Raw genomic sequence first — 23,354 nt, 5'->3', positions numbered from 1 at the left:
TCCAGGGCTACCTCAAGAAACAAGCCAGAGTACACAAGGTGGAGAGTCCCAAATATCACTACGAATAGGAAAATAAAATAACCAAGGTCCCAACAAGAGAGACCAAGAGATACCATTCAAAAAACACTCTCTGAAAGGATAGGCCCTGACAATCAAAGAGTCTTCTTGGATATAGCAGCGCCCATAGATACAGAGAGCATTAACAGGTCTTTAAAACCAACAAGAGCCGGAAAGCTAACTAAAATGATGAAACGAAAGAGCTCTCCTCCAAAGAAACTCCAAAAAGAAATGACAGCTAATGAACTGCTCAAAACAGATATCAGCAGCATCACCGAACAAGATTTTAGAATACTAATGGTAAAATTAATAGCTGGGCTTGAAAAAAACATAGGGGACATCAAAGAAAAAAAAAAAAAAAGAACCTGACATAAGGCTGGAACCCATGAACTGTGAGATCATGACTTGAGCTGAAGTCGGACTCTCAACCGATTGAGCCCCCCAGGCGCCCCTTTAATCAATATTCTCTATGAATCTTAGAAAAGTAAGCACTTAGCTCTTTTGCTGGTCCTCACTTTTCCCCAGAGGAGATCCACGCTCACGTCAGGAGAGCGTGAATGGATGCCTGTGGAAGCGTAGCCCTGACAACGCTGAAAGTCGGGAGCCGTGGAGTTACCCGCTGAGCCACTCGGCGTCTTTCCGGTGCAGGTTTCTCAGGGCGGGGCGAGGAAGGAAGGGCGGTTCTCAGTTTATAACAGGTTATTCATGTGATGCTTAAACTCTTCATAAAGAAAAGAGAGACCATTATGTTTCTTTACACCATCATGGTTTACGTTCTTCCACACCCCGTGATTTTTCTCCTCTCCTTTGTCCTTGCTCCCTGTCTACCCTGGCCTGCTCACTTGCCGGGCCGTGTCCCTCTTGGTCCGTCTGTTACGGTTTAGCTCTTCCTCTGCGCGCTTGTCGCTGGCCTTAAACACCACTGTATCTTGTCCTCTTTAATAGTATGTCGTGTGTAACAATATTAGAATATTTGATGTAGTTAAAGCATATGCAGACCTTGTCTTCACTTACCTTTCCAATCACTGCTCTTGCTCCTTTGTGTCCTTTATAGCCAGATTTGTTTACTCTAGGTGTTTCTATTTAATTCCCCATTCGCTGTTTACACTCTGATTTAGCTTTCAGTGTGCTGTTGAAAATGCTCCTACTAGGTGCTCTCATGATACCCTGCTCTGCCTGGTTAAAGCATCAATCACACTGAGATTGCTTATAGACCGTAAGCTGCAGGAGGATATAAACCGTTATTTACCTTAGGTCAGAGTTGTGTTGTTTTCTGATACAAGGAGGCTTGTAGTAAACACAGACAGGAGCAGATGCTCAAGTGAGTTACCACCAACTAACTTTCTGCCTCACAGACTGGATTATAAAGTGCCTCTGTAAATGGAGTAGTTCCCAAGGAGGTTATTGTGTGTTGAGCAGGAAGCTCCTTAGCTCATTAGCAGTTACTTTTCACTGAGTTCTAAGATCTGTGTGTAAAGCGTGTACAGTAAAATTTCGTGGGCCATGTATTTTATAGTTATATATCCTTGATGCCCATATTGTAAATTAATATTTCAGGTGGAAATCAATTCGAATTCTGGGATTTTTATCACCATGAATCCTGCTGGAAAAGGTTACGGAGGAAGACAGAAGCTGCCTGACAATCTTAAACAGCTTTTCCGGCCAGTAGCCATGTCTCGCCCGGACAACGAGCTCATTGCGGAGGTCATTCTCTATTCGGAGGGCTTCAAAGAGGCCAAAGTCCTGGGCAGAAAATTGGTAGCTGTCTTCAATCTATCGAGGTGAGTTTTTCTGTGTTAAGTATTTGTATAGTTTTTGGCTCCAATGATTGATTATGACTATTTTTCATGTTTGTCCAATTTATTGAGTTAGTGATTTTCATATTGGTGATTGTATTGTACTTAAGGTGTCAGTAGGGAAGATTTTTGTTTGAATAATGAAACCTCTGACTCAAAACTACTTGTTCCTTAAATACTATTAATTTGATTTGACTTCCTTTCTGCAAAAGTATCTTTATTGGGTGCTCCAGCTAAATGATGCTAATTGAAGAAATAATCAGACTCCTCAAAACCTGTTCTTTGGAGGGAATTTCCCATAGTTTTTCTCATGTCTTATTCTAGTAATAGTGATGAGGATCTGTCTTCTTTGGGCATCCTAGCTCTCTGTTCATGTTAATACTTAGGAGAGAGCTGGGGTTCTGGAAACTGAGGGCCGCAGGGTTGGAGTAGAGACTTTAGGGGTAAAGGTAGTAGGCACTTGTCATTTCGTGTCTTCATTAAGGTGGTTCTCCAGGTCATGACAGGTTTGTCCTGATCCTTGGGAATCATCCGTCTTCATCACTTTACTGGAGTGATCGTTTCCTGTGATGGTTCCTTTATATAAACTAATAGAATATCAGTACTCATTTCTCTGTGTCAGTAGTTATGTTCTGTATCTCTTTAAATATGATGAAAAGAATAAATTCTTCTAGCTATCTGTGCTTTGTGATTTCCATTTCTCTTTAAGGGAACTTTTGACGCCCCAGCAGCATTACGACTGGGGTCTGCGAGCCTTGAAGACGGTTCTTCGAGGAAGCGGAGGTCTTCGTAGACAGCTGCGGAGAGCCGGCGGTAGACCCAACGGTGGGGCCCGTGATTCAGATGTGGTCTTTGGTTTTAAAATAAGCTTTAATTTAGAATGGTTTTAGATCTGTAGAGAAGCTCTAAATACAGTAAAGATGGTTTTGAATCCCCAGCCCTGTTTCTCCTGTTGTTACTGTCTTACGTTAACATACTGCATTTATTGCAGCTAGTGGTCCATACTGTATTCATGTTTTCTCTAGTTCTTACCCAGTGTCTCATAACTTTGAAATGTGATTAGATACTAAACAGTTGTGATATGTAGAGGTATAGTCTCGTCCACTTCTCCTCTATCCTTGATGTCTGTTAGAATCACCTAGAGGCTTGTTAAAGCCACTGGTGTTGGATCCTCACTCTGAGCTTCCTGATTCCGTAGGTCTGGAGCAGAGCCTGAGAATTTCACTTGTCTGAAAACGAGAACAGAAATCGTAGGAACACATAGGGATTTTCTCTCTCTCTCTCTCTTTTTTTTTTTCCCCAAGTTTATTATTTGAGAGAGTAAGAGTGTGTGTGAACAGGGGAAGGGACGGGGGATGGGAAGAGAGCATCCCAAGCAGGCTCCATGCTGTCAGCATAGAGCCTGATGTAGGGCTTGAACTCATAAACTGTGAGACATGACTTGAGCTGAAACCAAGAGTTGGATACTCGACCAACTGAGCCACCCAGGCACCCTGGGGTGATTTTCTCTTTCAAAGAGATAGCATACTAAGCAAAATTATCCTTAAAAAAATTTTTTTACGATTACAAAAAAAAACCTTTTAGCCTTAAAATAATCTTAGATTTACAGTGAAGTTGCATAGATAGCGTTCCCATTGTTTTGTCTTATTTACTGTGGTACATTTGTCAACACTTGGAAACCGAGGCTTGTCTATTCATATTAACTAACCTCCAGACTTGATGTGATTTTCACTTGTTTAATCATTAATGTCCTCTTTCTGTTTGAGGATCGAAACTAGGGCGCCTCAGTGCATTTAGTTGTCATGTCTCCGTAGTCTCAGCTCTGTGACCCTTTCTCAGTGTGTTTCCATGACCCTCTCATTCTTCAAGAGCACTGGCCAGATGTCAGGTAGACTCTTCCTCAGTCTGAGTTTTTTGTGACGTTTTTCTCATGATTAGACTTGGTTGTCAACATATGGAAGGAATTGCAGAGAGTGAAGGGCCTGTCGCATCTCATCACATCAGTGGGTACATAACGACTGCACGACTTTTCTGGTGATGTTCACCTTCATTGATTATTTTGGTATTGGCCAGGTTTCTCCACTGTAATAGTAACTGTGCAGTTACTGTCTCCCATTTCCCCTCTCTACTCTTTGGAAGCTAGTCACTGAGTGGGGCTCCCCTTCTGAGTGGGTGGCAAGAATTAAACTAGCTCTTTTAGAGTGTCTGCAGATATTATTTGAAGCTCTTATGTAATAAGATTTGTCTCTTCCCTGTGTATATATTTATTAAATCAGCTGTTCAGATCAGTATGGACTCATGATATTTTATTGTACTTTACCACCTTTTTTCCCCATTTATATAAAATAAATGATTCCCCCCTCCCCATTGGATGTGAGCCTTCATGAAAGTCTGACTGTTCAGCTCTTCAGGTGCTAATAAGACTAAATGAAAACACTGAAAATTAGCATAGAAAAAGGGACCATGTGAAATTATCTTTTTGGACTTAAAATGATCAAAGTCTACATATTGAAAAAGGAAGTTGCTTTAGGTCTCTTAGTGGGTTGCCATTTGCCAGGGAAGATAGACATTTGGTGAGTTAATTAAATTACTGTTTTTCTGTTGTCTGTCTCTGCTGATTTTTAAGACTTATTGAAACCTATAGTATTCAGAATGGCTTATTAATGAGTCCAGTACTTAAAATTAACTCCAGTTTGGCCATGCTTCTTTGTGTGCACTTAAACATGGGAATATGAAGCAATTTTGGAGAAATATCAGACTAAAAGATAGTTTCTTGTCTTCATAGATATGTGTTATCAATCAGCTAATTATTATCCTTGAAAAAATAAGAATCTGGCAGTGATATTAGCATTTATATTTGTTTAAGGGATGGTTTATGAACAGTTTTGAGTAAAGCTGATGACAGATTATTGCTCAGCTTGTTAGGTTTTAGTTTCAGGACTTAATATCTCTGGGAGGCCAGCGCTGGGAGGCACCTGAGTCTGGAATTCATCACTGATCTGGGTGTGAATCCCCAGCTCTAATGCTGTTGTGCTTTTGCAGGTAAAGCGCTTAAACCCTTAGAGATTTGATATTCTCATATATAAAGTCAGAGTAAAAATGACAGTACTTCTTACTTGATCACATAAAAGTGGTAAGTTTTATACAAATATAAGTGATAATGATTGTTATTAAAGTCTGGGAACCCTGGGACTCCAATTCTACAGAAAAGAGTCCAGAGCTGCAAATAGAGGGATCTTTATTCCTCAATGGACAAAAGATGATAAGTAAGGTGAGCTTGCTAGTTCTGTGGAAGCATATGGCTTTAAATGTTTCTAAGTTCTCCCGCGTCTGTTTCATTACTAATGATGCATATCATGGCTCTCAACAACTGTTTTTACAGTCACTAAAACTTTGTAAAGTCAGTAACTGACAATTTTTAAATGAAACTTTTTCTCTAGTTGATGAAAGTCATATTGTGGTACAAGCACTGAGGCTTAATACGATGTCCAAGTTTACATTTGCTGATTGCACACGGTTTGACGCACTGATTAAAGATGTGTTTCCTGGGATTGACTTTAAAGAAGTAGAGTACGATGAGCTGACTTCCGCATTACGGCATGTCTTCGAGGAGGCCAATTATGAAATCATACCAAATCAGGTGCCTGTCAATATTTTATAATATATTGATCCTTTCTCACAGTTAATTGCCTTCCCTGATCTGAGTCCAGATTAGGTGTGCTTGCTGGGTATTTTCACTACTTCTATTATGTGTGCTTACTAATGCTGAATTGTGTTTTTGACTAGTACTGATTTTCCCTACGAGACAGTGGTGTTCGTAGAAGGTGGAATCGTGTCTGATTTTGCTCAGTATTTTACTCCTAGTCCCTTTTACAGAGCCTGGTATAGTAAATTATTGTTACTATTTTAATGTTTGTTTATTTTTGAGGGACAGACACAGTGTGAGTGGGGGAGGGGCAGAGAGAGAGACGCACAGAATCTAACGGAAGCTGCAGGCTCCATCCTGTCGGCACAGAGCTTGACATGGGGCTTGAACCTACAGACTGTGAGATCATGAATGACCTGAGCTGCAGTCAGATGCTGAACTGACTCAGCCACCCAGACGCCCCAGCCTGGCACCTGATTTTGATAATTGATTACATGTGATCTAGTTTTACTTTGATGATTTCTTAGGAGAAATTCTTTTTAGTAGCTTTTTTATGTAGCACAAGTACGTGTTCAAAATGAACATTTTTCCCTCAAGTTTTCTCTCTCTCTCTCTCTCTCTCTCTGAGAGATATAGGACACAAATGCATGCATCAACAAGTGAATAAAGTAATGAATATATTTGAATGAATGAGTGAAGAGAAGAAAATAATGAACATATTATATTGCCAAAGAACTTAGGAAGCATACTTGTTTCTCTTAAAGAAATACTGGATTTAAAGATCACACTGTAAATCTGTTCAGATCTATTTAGGTGTTCTCTTACTTAAGATTGTATCTTCCATTGAAGAAACGAAAGGCTTAATTTTATGTGTGGGATAGGACAGTTGTTAGAATGAGAAGAGGACTGTGCGTGGTCATGGTCTGTCAGTCATGAGCAAACATGTCTCCTTTCTACTAGATCAAGAAGGCTTTAGAATTGTACGAGCAGTTACGCCAGAGGATGGGAGTGGTCATTGTTGGTCCAAGCGGCGCTGGAAAATCAACTCTCTGGAGAATGTTAAGGGCAGCACTTTGTAGAATTGGCAGAGTGGTGAAACAGTACACCATGAACCCCAAAGCCATGCCCAGACATCAGTTGTTAGGCCACATTGACATGGACACGCGGGAATGGTCTGATGGTGTTTTGACCAACAGTGCTCGCCAGGTCGTTCGGGAACCTCAAGGTCTGTGTGTATCCTGTGACTCCGTGCAGAATTGTCTTTACTGCTGTCCTTGTCAAGTCTTACATGTGACCGTAAACTGCCTTGTAAATGATGTTCTTTGGTTTTGTTTCAGAGGGGCCTGACGTGTGCCATCACGTTGATCTGTACGCTGTAGGAGCTTCTGTTAGAATAGAAACTCAGAGTAGTCTGGCTGAGGGGTGATTCACAACTACATTAAGATGCTGAAACAATATAAAATCTTTGCTAGGTTAATATCTTAGTGCCTCATAAATAAGCAAGATGACAAATTTTTATTTGGGGTTAAAATGTGTGTATGTGTGTGTGTGTGTGTGTGTGTGTGAATACTTTTCACTCACTAATTTGAATACAGTGCTTGAATAATTTTGAAAATTCGTTAAACTGTAGACTTCCTGGTCTCAATTTTTTGGCTTGAGATTTAAAAGAATTTTTGGCCAGAGTCTGGGAAGACTCCCTGGTTTTGGTAGGTTGTAATTAAATCAACAGTCATTTTTCTAAGCCCATGAGTGAAATGTTTAGAACTTCTGTGAGACTGGAAGAGACTTTAATGAGGTTTTTCATTTTCACTGTAGTTAATAATGTCACATTTGGTCAAATCCAGACATGGCCTGTATTTACTTGTCACCCTTTCATTTTATTATTTTTTTTTCTTTTTTCTTTTTTTAGTTTATTGTCAAGTTGGTTTCCATGTAACACCCAGTGCTCATCCCTGCAAGTGCCCTCCTCCATGCCCATCTCCCCCCTCCCCTCTCCCCCCCCCCCCATCAGTCCTCAGTTCTCGGCATTCAAGAGTCTCTTATGGTTTGCCTCCCTCCCTCTCCCCAATGTTTACCCCCTTCTCCCCCACGGTCCTCCGTTAAGTTCCTCCTAATCCTCCTATACGTGCAAACATATGGTATCTGTCCTTCTCTGCCTGACTTATTCGCTCAGCATAACACCCTCAAGGTCCATCCATGTTGCTACACATGGCCAGATTTCATTCTTTCTCATTGCCATGTAGTATTCCGTCATATAGATTGCCGGAGGCCGCGCCGGCTCCGACAGGTCCCGGGGTCCCTGAAGGATGGACGGTGTCGGCGAAAGAATGAGAGAGCCCCGAGATTCCTTCTGATCACCAGGCAGGCATCTCTGTCCTGTCGGTGTTGGTGTCTTTATTTAAAAGTTCAGCAACACCATGAGGTCAGAGAAAAGAATTCTTACAATGGGAGGCCTTTCATGATATCAATTGCAGAATTATTCCGACGNCAGCCTCCTCCACTGTTGGTGGGAATGTAAACTGGTGCAGCCCCCCTGGAAGCCAGTGTGGAGGTTCTTCAAAAAATGAACACTAGAACTCCCCTGTGACCCAGCAATAGCACTGCTGGGAATTGACCCAAGGGATATAGCAGTACTTGTCACCCTTTTATTGGTGGTAGTTTCTTCTTTGACGGTTTCAAACGTCCAAGCTCAACTTGAAACCACTCTCAGCTTAGGAAGGATGGATTTAAAAAAAAAAGTTTTGTCTCTGAAAAGACCTCTGTACACAGCACTGCTTCTCCCTTTTGAGGTCTCTTTTTTATATATCAAAGGAGTTAGGGGAGTTTTGTATTTCTCAGGTAGGACGCTGAAGTGGGTTTCCTGTGTTTTATAGGAGATCTGTTACACCGCGGCACCTGCCCATTCTTAGGGCGGGCTGGGCGGCAGGCTGTGGGGAGTGCCTCCCAGGCTCACGGCTCAGGTCACACCCACGCCCTGCACGCCATCTGTGCTCTAGCGACACTCAAGTTGTGTCCGTTGATGGGTGAGGAGAGCGTTACCACACGGATGTGACCGAGTCTCCGGCACCTGAGCCGGGAGCGCCTGTGGGCGTGCAGCCTCCGCACGGTGGTGGTGCGCACTCGCGTGGACAGTGTCCGCGTGCTCACCTCGCGCTCTTGCTGCTCACACGCACCGATAAGAAATTATACTGACTGGACGTTTCCTCTAAAGAGGAGGATACTTGTTTTATTCCTCATCTTTAATTGCTGTCACTGCATGTATTTTTGTTTGACCTCTATGTTTTTGTTTTGAAAGCAGATGTCAGCTCATGGATAATATGTGATGGTGATATTGACCCTGAATGGATAGAATCTCTGAATTCTGTCCTGGATGACAATCGACTACTCACTATGCCCAGTGGAGAAAGGATTCAATTCGGCCCAAATGTTAACTTTGTGTTTGAAACTCATGATTTAAGTTGTGCCTCGCCAGCTACAATATCTAGAATGGGAATGATCTTTCTTAGGTAAACCATAAGGGCATTTGGGGGTAGGACATTCTTCAGTTATTAGTTGATTTCATAGCTAAGTGAAATAAGTGTTGTATGAATAATGTATAAATATGTGTTTTCCTCATTTTTGATTAACTTCTTTTATTGCTGGATTTTAATTCATTCAGGGAGTTTTTGTTTTATCGCAGTTAAATTGTTTGAGCAGTTCAGTCATAGTACATTTACTAAATAATTTTGTTTGCTTAAGTGAAAAAGTGAGTATTTGTTTCGTTTCCTCTCTTGTTTTTTTAAAGTTTATTTATTTTTGAGAGAGACAGAGACAGCACAAGTTGGGGGAAGGGCAGAGAGAGAGAGAGAAAATCCCAAGTAGGCTATGCACTATCAGTGAAGATCCCAGTGTGGGGCTCGAACTCATGAATGTGCGAGATACGACCTGAGCTGATACCAAGAGTCATACCCTGAGCCACCCAGGTGCCACCTCCTCCCCATTTTTAAAAAATATTTTCCCTCTTTTTAAAAAGTTGATGTATTTTGAGAGAGAGTACAAGTTGGAGAGGGCCAGAGAGAGAAAGGAGGAGAGAGAATCCCAAGCAGGCTCTGTGCTATCACTGTAGAGCCTGACTTGGGGCTCAGTCTCATGACTGTGAAGTCATGACCTGAGCTGAAACCAAGAGTTGGATGCCCAGCTGAGTGAGCTACCCAGGCGCCCCATTATTACTTTTATTTAAATGTTACAATTAAGTGAGAAAAGTGAACGTACTGGATATGAGCTAGAGGCTAATAATTTAAAACTGAGTAGTGATATTTTTATCAAAGATCTTAGATTTGTAGAATTTTAGGGCTATATCCTAGGATGAACAGGTCCTGTGGTGCAACCTTTCATCTCACAAATTGGAAACTTCCTCACTTAATGTTGGCTTTCTTCCTCAGTGTATTAGGAAGAGTCATAGAGAGCAAATATGAAGAATTGGCTAATATTAGAACCATGTCCAGGAGTCACATACCAAAATGTCAGCATTGCTGCCAATTTCATTTTCCAAAATGAGTTATTAGAGAGCTTTCTTTTGCTTTTTGAATTGACATTTTAGAACTTGATACTTTTCAGTCTGTATAAAGTGCCCTACTCTTTTTGGGTCATTTCAAGCCATTTTTGGTATTGACATGGTGTTATCCAGTGGATTCAGATGGCTTCCAAAATTAATTGCTTACTTCTTTGATAGTTTTGTAGGGAATATTTATATTAAATAGTCATGAACTATAGTTAATATTTTTAGGTATTACTAAATATGAAACATTGTGTTCATTTTTATTTTTATTAAAAAATTTTTAATGTTTTATTTATTTCTGAGAGAGAGAGGGCGTGAGCAGGAGAGAGTCAGAGAGAGAGAGGGAGACACAGAATCTAAAACAGGCTCCAGGCTCTGAGCTGTTAGCACAGAGCCCGACGTGGGGCTCAAGCCCACGAACCGTGAGATCATGACCTGAGCTGAAGTCAGATGCTTAACCGACTGAGCCATCCAGGTGCCCCAGAAACATTGTGTTTATAACTTTTGTATTAGTATTTCACACAATTTCTCATTATTCTACATTCTTAGTAAGTTTGTGAGAAAAAATATGATAAGAGGCAAGTTTTTAAATAATTGTTAAAATATTTATTGAATGCCTATTAAATATATGGTCTCAAGTCAGGCATTTTAGGAGACACAGAGCAAGAAAGGGGTAAAGCTCACCCTTTCAGAGGGTTTGTCTTTATTGAGTATCCCTTCACGTGTAGGAGATAAAGTAAATGTGACAACAGTGATGGCTAGCTCAGGATGGGATATACATGAAGTAGGTTGTCAGGGGAATGCCATGGGTATTTGCAGAAAAGAAGGCCACACATTGCTTCACCGGATTTGAAAATGGTTGGTGAACCTCATATCATTTGTGCATAAGGAGCATACATGATTAAGTGTAAAATACAAGCACATGCTGACGTTTTTGGCCTTCCTGCTTTTGATTACCTTGTACCTTGGTTTCAGATTTCATTTGTTTCTTCAGCAAATACTTGTTGAGCACTTGATATGTTCTAGGCCAAAGAAGGACCTTGTAGTAGTGAAAGAGAATGCTATGAACTACGCTGGGCCGGCTGGTATAAAGCAGGGTGGTCTCCAACAGACCAAGACCTGCGGCTGCCGTAGCCATGGGCGTGGACATGCGCTGCCATAGGCCCGCGCAGACACCCTTGGCGACAAAGTCTGTATTCTTCAGGGCTGTCAGGTCTGGTTTGTCTGATTGGAGCTGGTCCAATAGAATTTTGATGTTTATCTTGGATTATTCCATTTTTCTTTTCCTTTTCAGCCTGGATAGAAGCATGGAAGGAGGAATTCAAGAGTTCAGTATTTACTAGTGCTGCTACAAAACAGAAGTAGAGCATAGGAAGGAAGTGGCAAAATATTGAGCCCTTGTCCATTGTAAAATTATTAATCTAGGAGTTGTGTTTGCGATACTTTTTTATAATTCTTTAAACTATAATTTTTAATAAGATAGTGTTACATTTAATTCATTGGATGTGACTCATATATTTAGGTGCTTTGCTAGAAGAATCTTATTTTACTTCAGGAGGATTTTTGAGTTTTAACTAGTGGTATGAGAATTTAGGTAGTTGGTCTTTTTTGGAATAGAGAAGAAAAATTTTTTTTTTTAAATGTTTTTTTATTTATTTTTAGGAGAGAGAGAGAGAGAGAGAGAGACAGCGTGAGCAGGGGAGGGTCAGAGAGAGAGGGAGTCACAGACTGAAACAGGCTCCAGGCTCTGAGCTGGCAGTCAGCACAGAGCCCGACGCGGGGCTCGAACCCACGAACCGTGAGATCATGACCCAAGTGAAAGTCGGACGCTTAACCGACTAAGCCACCCAGGTGCCCCTAAGAAGAAAAAATATTTTTAAAACTCTGCTTTCAGATGCAGGTGTCCTTGAGCTCTACTGTGTGTTTGAATCACCCAGGGATTTACTTACAGTGGAGTCTGAGATGGGACTTGGGATTCTGTTTCTTTGTTCCTAAGGGTTTAGATCAGGTTTTGGCTAACCTGCATATATGTATTTCTCTTTAATTTGTGTTTATAATATAGATGAAATTTATTTGCTTTATTTTACAGAAAATGACATATATCTGTATGCACATATATGTATGGGTGTGTGTATGTGTAACTAAATATACACACACATAGACATACAGAAATAATTAAAATCAAGTCTTCCATATGAGCAGATACAACACCTGTGTAGAATAATGTGTACTGGAGCAGAAGTTAATTTTGAAAGCACACTGACAATGTCTTCCTAAATAATTTCTCACATGTTTGTTAAACTGTTTCAGCGATGAAGAGACAGATCTTAATTCTCTGATAAAATCTTGGTTGAAGAATCAGCCTTCTGATTATAGGAATAATCTTGAAAACTGGATTGGAGATTACTTTGAGAAGGCGTTGCAGTGGGTTCTGAAGCAGGTAAGGCAGCCATAATTTCATAATTCACCACTTAGGCAGGAAGAGCCATGAGTGGAGTGTTGCTCAGAGAAGGCCTCTCAGTGGAACTCAGCAAGATGGTGGGGGTCCAGGGAGAGGTAGGTGTCCTCATTGCTGTCTTGCTCTGTATTGGCTTTTAACTTTTTATTATAGTCCTCTTTTTTTCCCTTCAATTTTTCATTTAAATTCTAGTTAGATAGCGTACGGTGCAGTATTAGTTTCAGGAGTAGAATTCAGTGATTCATCACTTGCATACCACACTCAGTACTCATCACAAGTACCCTCTCTATTGCCTATCATCCATCCAGCCCATCCCCCACCCACCTTCCTCCATCAACCCTCAGTTTATTCTCTATTGTTAAGAGCCTCTTATGGTCTCTCTCTCTTTCAAATATATAAATAAACCTTAAAATTTTTTTAAAAGATTCTTATGGTTTGTTTCCTCTTCTTCTTTCCCTGCCTTTCCGTATATTCATCCGTCCTGTTTCTTCAATTCCACATAAGAGTGAAATCATATGGTCTGTGTCTTTCTCTGACTTATTTTGTTAGCATAATAAACTAGATCCATCCACATAATTTCAAATGGCAAGATTTCATTTGATGACCAAGTAATACTCCATTATGTATATATACCACATTTTCTTTATCCAGTCATCTGTCCATGGACTTATGGGCTCTTTCCATACTTTGGGTATTGTTGATAGTGCTGCTCTAAACATTGGGGTACAAGTACCCTATTGAATCAGTATTTTTGTATTCTTTGTGTAAATACCTGGTAGTGCAATTGCTGGTTCGTAGGGTAGTTCTATTTTTAATTTTGAGAACCCTCTCTACTATTTTCCAGAGTGGCTGCACCAGCTTGCATTCCCACCATCAGTGCCAAAGAGATCCCCTTTCTCCACATCTTCACCCACACCTGTTGTTGCCTGTGTTGTTAATGTTAGCCATTCTGACAGGTGTGAGGTGGTATCTCATTGTGGTTTTGGTTTGTATTTCTCAGATGATGAGCGATGTCGAGCACCTTTTCAGGTGTCTGTTAGCCATCTAATAGACACATGAATGTCTTCTTTGGAAAAGTATCCGTGCATGTCTTCTGCCCATTTCTTTACTGAATTATTTGTTTTTTGGGTGTTGAGTTTGATAAGTTCTTTATAGATTTTGGATATGGACCCTTTATCTGATATGCCATTTGCAAATATCTTCTCCCATTCCATAGGCTGGATTTTAGTTTTCTGGATTGTTTCCGTCACTGTGCAGAAGTTTTTTATCTTGATGAGGTCCCAGTACTTCATGTTTGCTTTTGTTTCTCTTGCCTCCAGAGATTTGTCGGGTAAGAAGTTGCCGTGGCCGAAGTCAAAGAGGTTGCTGCCTATGTTCTTCTTGAGGATTTGATGGTTTCCTGTATTACATTTAGATCTTTCATCCATTTTGAGTTTATTTTTGTGTATGGTGTAAGAAAGTGGTCCAGGTTCATTCTTTGGCATGTCTCTGTCCAGTTTTCTCAACATTTGCTGAAGAGACTCTTTTTTCCATTGTATATTCTTTTCTGCTTTGTTGAAGATAGTTGACCATATAGTTGTCGGTCCATTTCTAGATTCTCTATTCTTTCCCATTGATCTGAGTGTTGTTGTGTCATTGCCATAGTGTCTTGATGATTACAGCTTTGTAATACAGCTTGAAGTCTGGGATTGTGATGCCTCCAGCTATAGTTTTCTTGTTTAACATGGCTTGGGCTCTTCAGGGTCTTTCCTGGTTCCATACAAATTTTAGGATTGTTTGTTCCAATTCTGTGAAGAATGCTGGTGTTATTTTGATAGGGACTTCATTGAATGCGTAGATTGCTTTGGGTAGTGTAGACATTTTAACAATATTTGTACTTATAATCCATGAGCATGGAGTGTTTTTCTGTTTCTTGGTGTTGTCTTCAACTTCTCTCATAAGCTTTCTGTAGTTGTCAGAGTACAGATCTTTACATCTTCGGTTAGATTTATTCCTGGATATCTTACTGTTTTTGATACAGTTGCAAATGGGATAATTCCTTGATTTTTTTTCTCTGCTATTTCATTATTAGTGTATAAAATGCAACTGATTTCGGTATGTTGATTTTACATCCTGTGACTTTGTTGAATTCATGTATTCTAGTAATTTTTTTTTCCTGTAGAGTCTTTTGGGTTTTCTACATAGAGTATCATGTCATCTGTAAATAGTGAAAGTTTTACTTCTTCCTTGCCGATTTGGATGCCCTTTTTTTGTTGTTGTTGCTTGTTTGCTGAGGCTAGAACTTCATTATTGTGTTAAATTCTAACTGTGAGAGTGGACATCCTTGTCTCGTTCCTGATACTGGCTCTTACTTTTCCCCATTGAGGATGATATTAGCTGTGGGTCTTTCACATATGACGGTTATGATGTTGATATATGTCCCCCTGTCTATCCCTGCGTTGTTGAGAGTTATCAAGAAAGGATGCTGTATTCTGTCAAATGCTTTTTCTGCATCTGTTGACAGGATCGTATGGTTCTTATTCTTTCATTAATATGGTATATCACGTTGATTGATTTGCAAATATTGAACCACCCCAGCAGCCCAGGAATAGATCCCACTTGATTATGGTGAATAATTTATTTAATCTATTGGATTTGATTTGCTAGTATCTTGTTGAGAATTTATTATGGTAGTCTTAAGACACTTCATTTCTCTCACCTATAATACCTTGAACTGTTTACCTAAAAATCTTGAATAGTGGAATCTCTCATTTTTCTAGAAAAACCATGTTGCTGTTGCATACCTTTCAATAAATACCTGCATATATTTCATGTTAAAAATAATGTCAAGTTAATACTACAGTAGAAAAAGGATGATAAGTTAATTACAGTGTTATTAAAAACATCTGGTAATTCAAAAAATAATGACTATCTAGTATATATATCATGCACAGCACTGGACAAGACTTTAAGAGGTGGACAATAGTAGGACACACTGTTTCCTCAGGAAAGGGTTTGCCTAATGGAGAAAAATGAGCTGAAAAGAGTGTAACCATCCTCTAGGAGAGTTCAAAACGGTGATCACACTTCATTCTGAATTTGAAGCATGAATTGTAAATTGACTTGCACAGAAGACAGTGTAGGGCTATCTGATATTCTGTATGATTTGTTCAGTTACTTTTTTCTTGTATGTCAGGCATTGCTTTTATTAAAAATGTAAACCTATAAAAAATAGAGGAAATAAATAGCATTAAAAGTGCTTTTTGAAAGTATCTGATTGTTAACCCGAAGTTGGTTTAGTGGTCATTGCAGAAGATTGCAGAAGATTGACAGAGAAATGGAGATCTCCCTTGAGTTTTCTCAAGGTGTCTCTTTGCTGTCTCTAAGGATGAGGTGGAGCGATAGGGATTTTTGGGGAGAAGACACATGTGAGATGGGTTCCTGGAGGCCTCGGGGAGAGAACCACTTCCTCCAGCCCTCAGTCTGACAGATCGGTCTCCTCCTTCCTAGGATAATGGTGTGCCAGGACCACTCTTTATTGTATCCCCAGAATCAAGTATGGTCACAGAGCAATGAATGAATGAGAGTGTAGGTACTACATTCCATACCTGCTGCCTCCCTTGTAGCACCTTTTCAGCAGATAGGTTATTTCATTAATATAAAATATATGGAGCCTAGTAAGGCTGTCTAGGACAGATACCTTGAGGTCATCCACTTGTATGCTGTTGATGTTAGAAGGAAACATATAACACTGGATGGGATAGATTGGTATGTAGGGGTTTTGTGACTGTAGACACGATGACCACATGAGGTGATCAAGCCATAGAGTGGATATACCAAAGATTCAGTTACAGAATAAACTGACTGTTTCCAGGTCAGGTCCCTGGTACAGTTGGAATTGTTTTTATGTGTTGAGACTTCCTTCCTTTTTATTTTGTGCTTTGTTTACTGTGTTCGCATTCTGAGACATATCCTATAATGGTTACTCCAACCAAATGCTGATTTTATGTATAACTAGAGTTTTGCTTTCTTATATTCAGCAAATTAGGCAATGTGAAAATACATATTTTGCCTTTAAAGCCTAGAACTCCTAGTATGGCTGAGGCAGCTGGATTTCTACTCCTCTGTTTCCTTTTTCCTGGTCTTCCTCCCATTTCTCTAGTCTCTAGAAACATTTCTTATGCAGGTAGAGTGATCTTTAAAAAAATGCAAATTGGATCATTTTAATCTCAGTTAAAACATGTTATAAGTAGTGAAAATAAAGTTCGCGCCCCTTCCCGTGGCCTTGCAGTTCTGCCTGTTCTCCTTGCCCGCCTGTGTCCCTGAGCTTACTCCTCTTTGCTCACTCAGGCATAAGCTCCTTCCAGTGTCTTTCCCACACCAGTGGCGTGTGTTTGCACGTGCTGCACTCGCCTCACGCCAGGCAGGTCTCGTCCTTCAGGTGGGAGCCTCCGTGTCCCCTGTTTCACAGAGGGCTTGAGCTCTCCGTATGAGCCCTCTCTTCTCCTCTGTAGCTTGTTTTTGTATTTAAAAAACTTTTTAATGTTTGTTTATTTTTGAGAGCGGGAGAGAGAGAGCACAAGGAGGAAGGTCAGAGAGAGAGGGAGACACAGAATGTGAAGCAGGCGCCAGGCTCTGAGCTGTGAGCATGGAGCCTGATGCGGGACTTGAACCCATGAACCGTGAGATGATGACCTGAGCCAAAGTTGGACGCTCAACTGACTGAGCCCCCCACGTGTCCCGCTCCTCTGTAGCTTTTGCTGTAACTTGGTGACCATGTTCTCTACTAGACGAGTTACAAGAACATAAGTCTCTGCATAATTCACCTTTTTAAAAAAAATACCCAGCACCACATGGACATCCTAATACATAATTGGTTCTCAGTAAATACTTGGAGATTGAATGAATGAGAATGTTTTCCCCTTTTAAGCTCCCCTGGTTACACAGGGGTCCCAGAGGCCCACGCATCAAATTCATGTACACACTGCAACCCAAAGTTTCGTTTTAAAAGTCTGTGTAATGCGCTAACTCCAGATGTTTTTTTGTCTTAAGTCTGCTTTTACCAGCCTTTAATGTCCAGTGTCCTTAATCTAGCCCTTACCTTGAGCTTCCTCTTTGTCAGGAAGACATTATGAGGCACTGTTCTTTTCACACCAATGATTTTCTTTTATATTCTTGAGACTTAAGAAGTAAAGAAGCCATATATCTAGCTAAGGACTCCAGCACTTGAAGCTAGGAATATACAATTGCATGTTTATGATTACTTTTTACTTTCAAAGCTTATACATATAAACTGAATCATATGTAAACTTTCTACAACTTGAATGGAGGGATGTATTTAAAGATCATACTTGAAAGATGTGTGAATGTAAATCTGTATGTTTCCATGATCAGTATTTGTTTTTTTGTCTGTCCCTGGATTTTAATCAACAGAATGACTATGTGGTTGAAACTAGTTTGGTTGGGACTGTGATGAATGGTCTGTCACATCTTTGTGGATGCAAAAATCATGACCAGTTTGTTATTAATCTCATCCGGGGGCTTGGTGGAAATCTGAACATGAAATCCCGCCTGGAATTCACCAAAGAGGTAATGCATATTTAAAACCTATATTCAGTCAATGTTTTCTTCAATTTTCATTGACTCTTAATTGTCAAATTACAGTGATTTGTAACTGTATAAACTCTTTTACTTTTGAAATTATGCATTAAATGAATAATAATGCATTTACCAATAGGTACATATATACTTATTTTCTCCTTTGAACTAGTTTATGATATTTTATGATATTAAAGTTTTATAAAGTCATGCTTTAATAATGTTTTAATGGGCTGTAATTTGGACCATATCTTTTTTGTTAGACGTTTTTGAAGCTACTTATCCATATGAATAAATATAATTATTTCATTCATTTTTTAAAAAATATTTTTATTTATTTCTAGGGGAGAGAGAGAGAGAGACAGCATTGAGCAGGAGAAGGTCAGAGAGAGAGGGAGTCACAGACTGAAACAGGCTCCAGGCTCTGAGCTGGCAGTCAGCACAGAGCCCGACGCGGGGCTCGAACCCACGAACCGCGTGATCATGACCTAAGCGAAAGTCGGACGCTTAACCGACTAAGCCACCCAGGCGCCCCTATTTCATTCATTTTTAATTGTACAGTAATACATATTTTTAATCATGTGTGTAACCAGAACAGTTTTAGCATTTAGGAAGGCCAGGGTGGATTCAGCGTAATACATGTTTTCTTTAATAAATTTAAAGGTGTATTCTAGATCTCTGTGCTCCTTTCCCTCTGCCCCTTCCCCACTCACAGTCTCTATTTCTCAAAAATAAGATAAACAGAAAAAAACCCACCTCATTTAAAAGTTGAATGTATTTATACCTTGGTACATGGGCAAAGTAGATGACATTTATTTACCTCAGTGATGATTTAGAGAATAATATTTGACATAAAATGTTACCTTAATTATAAAAGATATTTAGTAGGTTTAGTGTATGCAAATTTTTGTTTTTAAAATAAGATGACTGACTTTTGGACATTGACTTTGAAGAATTAAAATTTCACATACTTGTGCTCACTTTGGCAGCACTTACAATCAAAGTGTCACATACTTTTTGAAGTGTCTATCACAACTTTCTCCTCTTAAGGTTTTTAACTGGGCCCGAGAGTCTCCTCCAGACCCTCACAGACCAATGGACGCCTACTACGACTCGAGTCGAGGGCGACTAGCATCTTATGTGCTGAAGAAGCCAGACAACCTGACTGCCGAGGAGTTCAGCAATGGCCAGACCCTCCCCGTCATTGAGATTCCTGACATGCAACGAGCACTGGATTACTTCAGACCTTGGTTACATTCTGATACTAAGCAGCCATTTATTCTTGTTGGACCCGAAGGATGTGGCAAAGGGTAAGAGCAGAAAAGTGTTGTGGAGGTGCATGTTGTGGATTTGCACCCTCTCCTCAGGGGAAACAGTTTCACAGCCCTATTACCTTTCTTTTGGTTAAAGTAGCATTTCATTTTCGTGAAGGACTCTTTCCACTGTCCCTACTTGTAGAAATAATATGACTTTAGGTTAGAAAGGAATAGGTCTTTTTTCCTGCCAGGTTTTGTGTTTTCTAGGGGAAAGAACAATCTGAGAAGATATTCTTCACAAGAAAATGTGCATACAATCACAGCAAAAACTGAATACCTCAGATATGCTTACCAATGATTGCTTTATGAATCTTGAAGCTAGCTTTCTATTTAAAAATAGCTTTTATATTGGTGTAGTTTAGCCTGTTTTTCTTATCTACCGGGTGTAGTTTCTGAAAGGGAAAGAGACCTGGCTTATTGGTTTCACGTTTTTAGTAGAAATTTAAAAATTTTTATAAAATCCTTGTACTTTTTTTTTTTTTAACTCTCCAACTGTAGGGAAACATTTGGTAATTTTTATATACACTCTATCAAATTAAATTATTTCTGTAAACTTTGATTTTTTTTTGGTGAAAGACTTTCAAGAGTGCCTTAAAATATGAATGTATTTTTTTATATTGTAAAAAATAGAAAGTTGCCTGATACACCACATCTGTGTTTACAACTTTCCCTGTAAACATCATTATACGTAATTCAGGAACGGAAGTATGTACATAAGAGGAGTTTTAGACGGAGTGTAAACTGCGTGCTGTATTTGGAAGCAGCGTCAGGTGTCCTTGCTCTGCCCTAGGACGCTGCTGAGGTACGCCTTTTCGCAGCTGCGATCCACGCAGGTGGCCACGGTTCACTGCAGCGCGCAGACCGCGCCCGGCCACCTGCTGCAGAAGCTGAGCCAGACCTGCCTGGTGATCAGCACCAACACCGGCCGCGTGTACAGGCCCAAGGACTGCGAGAGGCTTGTCTTGTACTTGAAAGATATCAACCTGCCCAAGCTGGACAAATGGGGCACCAGCACTCTGGTTGCCTTCCTTCAGCAGGTGAGTCTTCCTCCTTCAGGGGTTCGGGTGTGATTGGACACAATTTAATCTCACTACCTTCCCTTAGGAAACCTGCTTTCCTCGGTAGGGCCAGTTGTATCCAGCGTGTCGAGGAAATTAAACCCCTGAAGCATGTGGTGATCTTGGGCCAGAGCTACCTTTTTTTCCCTTAAGTTTTTATTTTTAAGTCATGCCTACACCCAGCCTGGAGCTGGAACTTGCCACCTGAGATCAAGAGTCTCATGCTGTGCTGAGGCTGCTGGGCACCCCTATAAAGCTACTTTCTTTGACCTTCTTCCCTATAGAAGTCAGTCTTAGGTAGAGATGATGTACGACAGGAAGAGTAAAAACAACCTTGCCCTACCCTTCTTCCCTGTTCTTTATTCCTGAAACCGGAGTAAAGCTGAAGCTGGGGGTGATGTGGGATTTGGGGAAGTTTTTGCTGCATTTTTCTTATAATTCCTTCTTCAGAGAGCAGGGAGACTTGCGCCCCTCTCTGGCTTCCTTAGCCCGTGGCTTTCCGGTGTTGCCTGTGGAAAGGCAGAGGTTAGAGACTGTACATTCTCTCAGTGTGGTTTACGTCACATGAGAGACCCTAAGGTCTACATTAGAGTTTACTACTTTTATAGGGGTTCAGATTTAGCATCACTGTGCAACAGTGGAATATGATAAAATATTTATAGAAGTAAAACAAAATATTTTTCTTATATTTTTCCTGATTTCTTTCACTTTTTTTCCCATAATTGCTGGTAGGTTTATACTGTTATCTGTTTTTTTTTTTAATAGTTTATTGTCAAGTTGATTTCCGTATAACACCCAGTGCTCCTCCCCACAAGTGCCCTCCTCCATGCCCATCTCCCCCCTCCCCACCCCCCATCTCCTCTGCCCTCAGTTTGTTCTTGGNTTTGATGGTTTCCTGTCTCACGTTCAGGTCCTTTATCCATTTTGAGTTTATTTTTGTGTATGGTGTGAGAAAATCTAGTTTCATTCTTGTGCATGTTTCTGTCCAGTTCTCCCAGCACCATCTGTTAAAGAGGCTGTCTTTTCCATTGGATACCCACTTTGTCAAAGATTAGTTGGCCATATATTTATAGGTCCAATTCGGGGTTCTCTGTTCTATTCCATTGGTCTATGTGTCTGTTTTTGTGCCAAGACCATACTGTCTTGATGATGACAGCTTTGTAGGAGAGGCTAAAGTCTCAGATGGTGATGCCTCCCATTTTGGTTTTCTTCTTCAATATCACTTTGGCTCTTTGGGGTCTTTTGTGGTTCCATACAAATTTTGGGATAGTTTGTTCTAGCCTTGAGAAGTATGCTGGTGCCATTTTGATTGGGGTTGCATTGAATGTGTAGATTGCTTTGGGTAGTCATGACATTTTAACTATATTTATTCTTCCAATCCATGAGCATGGAATGTTTTTCCATTTCTTTGTGTCTTCTTCAATTTCCTTCATAAGTTTTCTATAGTTTTCATCATACAGATCTCTTATGTCCTTGGTTAGGTTTATGCCTAGGTATTTTATGGCTTTTTGTGCAGTTGTGATGGGATCCGTTTCTTGATTTGTCTTTCTGTTGCTTCATTGTTGGTGTATAAAAATGCAACCGATATCTGAACGTTGATTTTGTATCCTGCTGCTTTGCTGAATTCATGGATCAGTTCTAGTAGGCTCCTGGTGGAGTCTGTCGGGTTTTCTATGTAGAGTATCATGTCGTCTGTGAAAAGTGAAAGTGTGACTTCTTCTTTGCCAATTCTGATGCATTTTATTTCCTTTTGTTCTCTGATTGCTGATGTTAGGACTTCCAGCACTATGTTAAACAACAGTGGTGAGAGTGGACATCCCTGTCGTGTTCCAGATCTCAGGGGGAAAGCTCTCAGTTTTTCCCCATTGAGGATGATGTTAGCTGAGGGCTTCTCATAGATGGCTTTTATGATGTTTAAGTAAGTTCCTTCTATCCCGACTTTCTCGAGGGTCTTAAGAAGGGATGCTGTATTTTGTCAAATGCTTTTTCTGCATCTATCGACAGGGTCATATGGTTCTTACCTTTTCTTTTATTGATGTGTTGTATCACATAGATTGATTTGCGAATATTGAACCAGCCCTGTAATCCAGGAATGAATCCCACTTGATCTTGGTGGATAATATGTGCTTTGGATTCGATTTGCCAGTACTTGTTGAGGATTTTTGCATCTGTATTCATCAAGGATATTGGCCTGTAGTTCTCTTTTTTTGCTGGATCTCTGTCTGGCTTGGGAATCAGAGTGATGCTGGCTTCATAAAATGAGTCCGGGAGTTTTCCTTCGATTTCTATTTTTTGGAATAGCTTGAGAAGAATTGGGATTAATTCTGTTTTAAATGTCTGGTAGAATTCCCCAGGGAAGCCATCAGGTCCAGGGCTCTTATTTGTTGGGAGATTTTTGATCACTGATTCGATTTCTTCACTCGTTATGGGTCTGTTCAGGTTTTCTATTTCTTCCCGTGTGAATTTTGGTAGTGAGTGTGTGTTTAGGAATTTGTCCATTTCTTCTAAGTTGTCCAATTTGTTGGCATATAATTTTTCATAGTATTCCCTGATAATTGCTTGTATTTCTGAGGGGCTGGTTATAATAAGTCCATTTTCATTCATAATTTTGTCTATTTGGGTGCTCTCTCTTTTCTTTTTGATAAGTCTGGCTAGCGGTTTGTCAATTTTATTTTTTCAAAAGACCAACTCTTGGTTTCATTGCTCTGTTCACCTGTTTCTTTCGTTTCTATGTTGTTCATTTCTGCCCTGATTTTTACTATTTCTCTTCTCCTACTGGCTTTTGGATGCTCTTGTTGCTCTGCCTCTAGTTCCTTTAGGTGAGCTGTTAGATTTTGCACTTGCGCTTTTTCTAATTTCTTGAAATAGGCCTGGAGTGCAATGTACTTTCCTCTTAGCACTGCCTTTGC

General features: G+C 40.2%; 1 protein-coding gene across 1 annotated transcript in view; it reads left to right on the top strand.

Moving 5' to 3' along the window:
* The window catches only part of DYNC2H1 (dynein cytoplasmic 2 heavy chain 1), a 301,089-nt gene that overhangs the window by 55,528 nt on the left and 222,207 nt on the right, over window positions 1-23,354 (top strand). Inside the window, exons 35-43 of the mRNA XM_077770023.1 lie at window positions 1,615-1,838; window positions 2,563-2,678; window positions 5,294-5,493; window positions 6,460-6,724; window positions 8,798-9,005; window positions 12,347-12,476; window positions 17,907-18,062; window positions 19,122-19,381; window positions 20,178-20,424. Of these exons, the coding sequence (XP_077626149.1) occupies window positions 1,615-1,838; window positions 2,563-2,678; window positions 5,294-5,493; window positions 6,460-6,724; window positions 8,798-9,005; window positions 12,347-12,476; window positions 17,907-18,062; window positions 19,122-19,381; window positions 20,178-20,424 (1,806 nt within the window). The remainder of the gene's footprint in view (window positions 1-1,614; window positions 1,839-2,562; window positions 2,679-5,293; window positions 5,494-6,459; window positions 6,725-8,797; window positions 9,006-12,346; window positions 12,477-17,906; window positions 18,063-19,121; window positions 19,382-20,177; window positions 20,425-23,354) is intronic.

Source organism: Crocuta crocuta, unplaced genomic scaffold (genome assembly GCF_008692635.1).
Source record: "Crocuta crocuta isolate KB4526 unplaced genomic scaffold, BGI_CrCroc_1.0 scaffold80, whole genome shotgun sequence".
NCBI classification, from domain to species: domain Eukaryota; kingdom Metazoa; phylum Chordata; class Mammalia; order Carnivora; family Hyaenidae; genus Crocuta; species Crocuta crocuta.
Note: the sequence above shows the minus strand (reverse complement) of the source record. Positions and strands in the feature narration are given on the sequence as shown.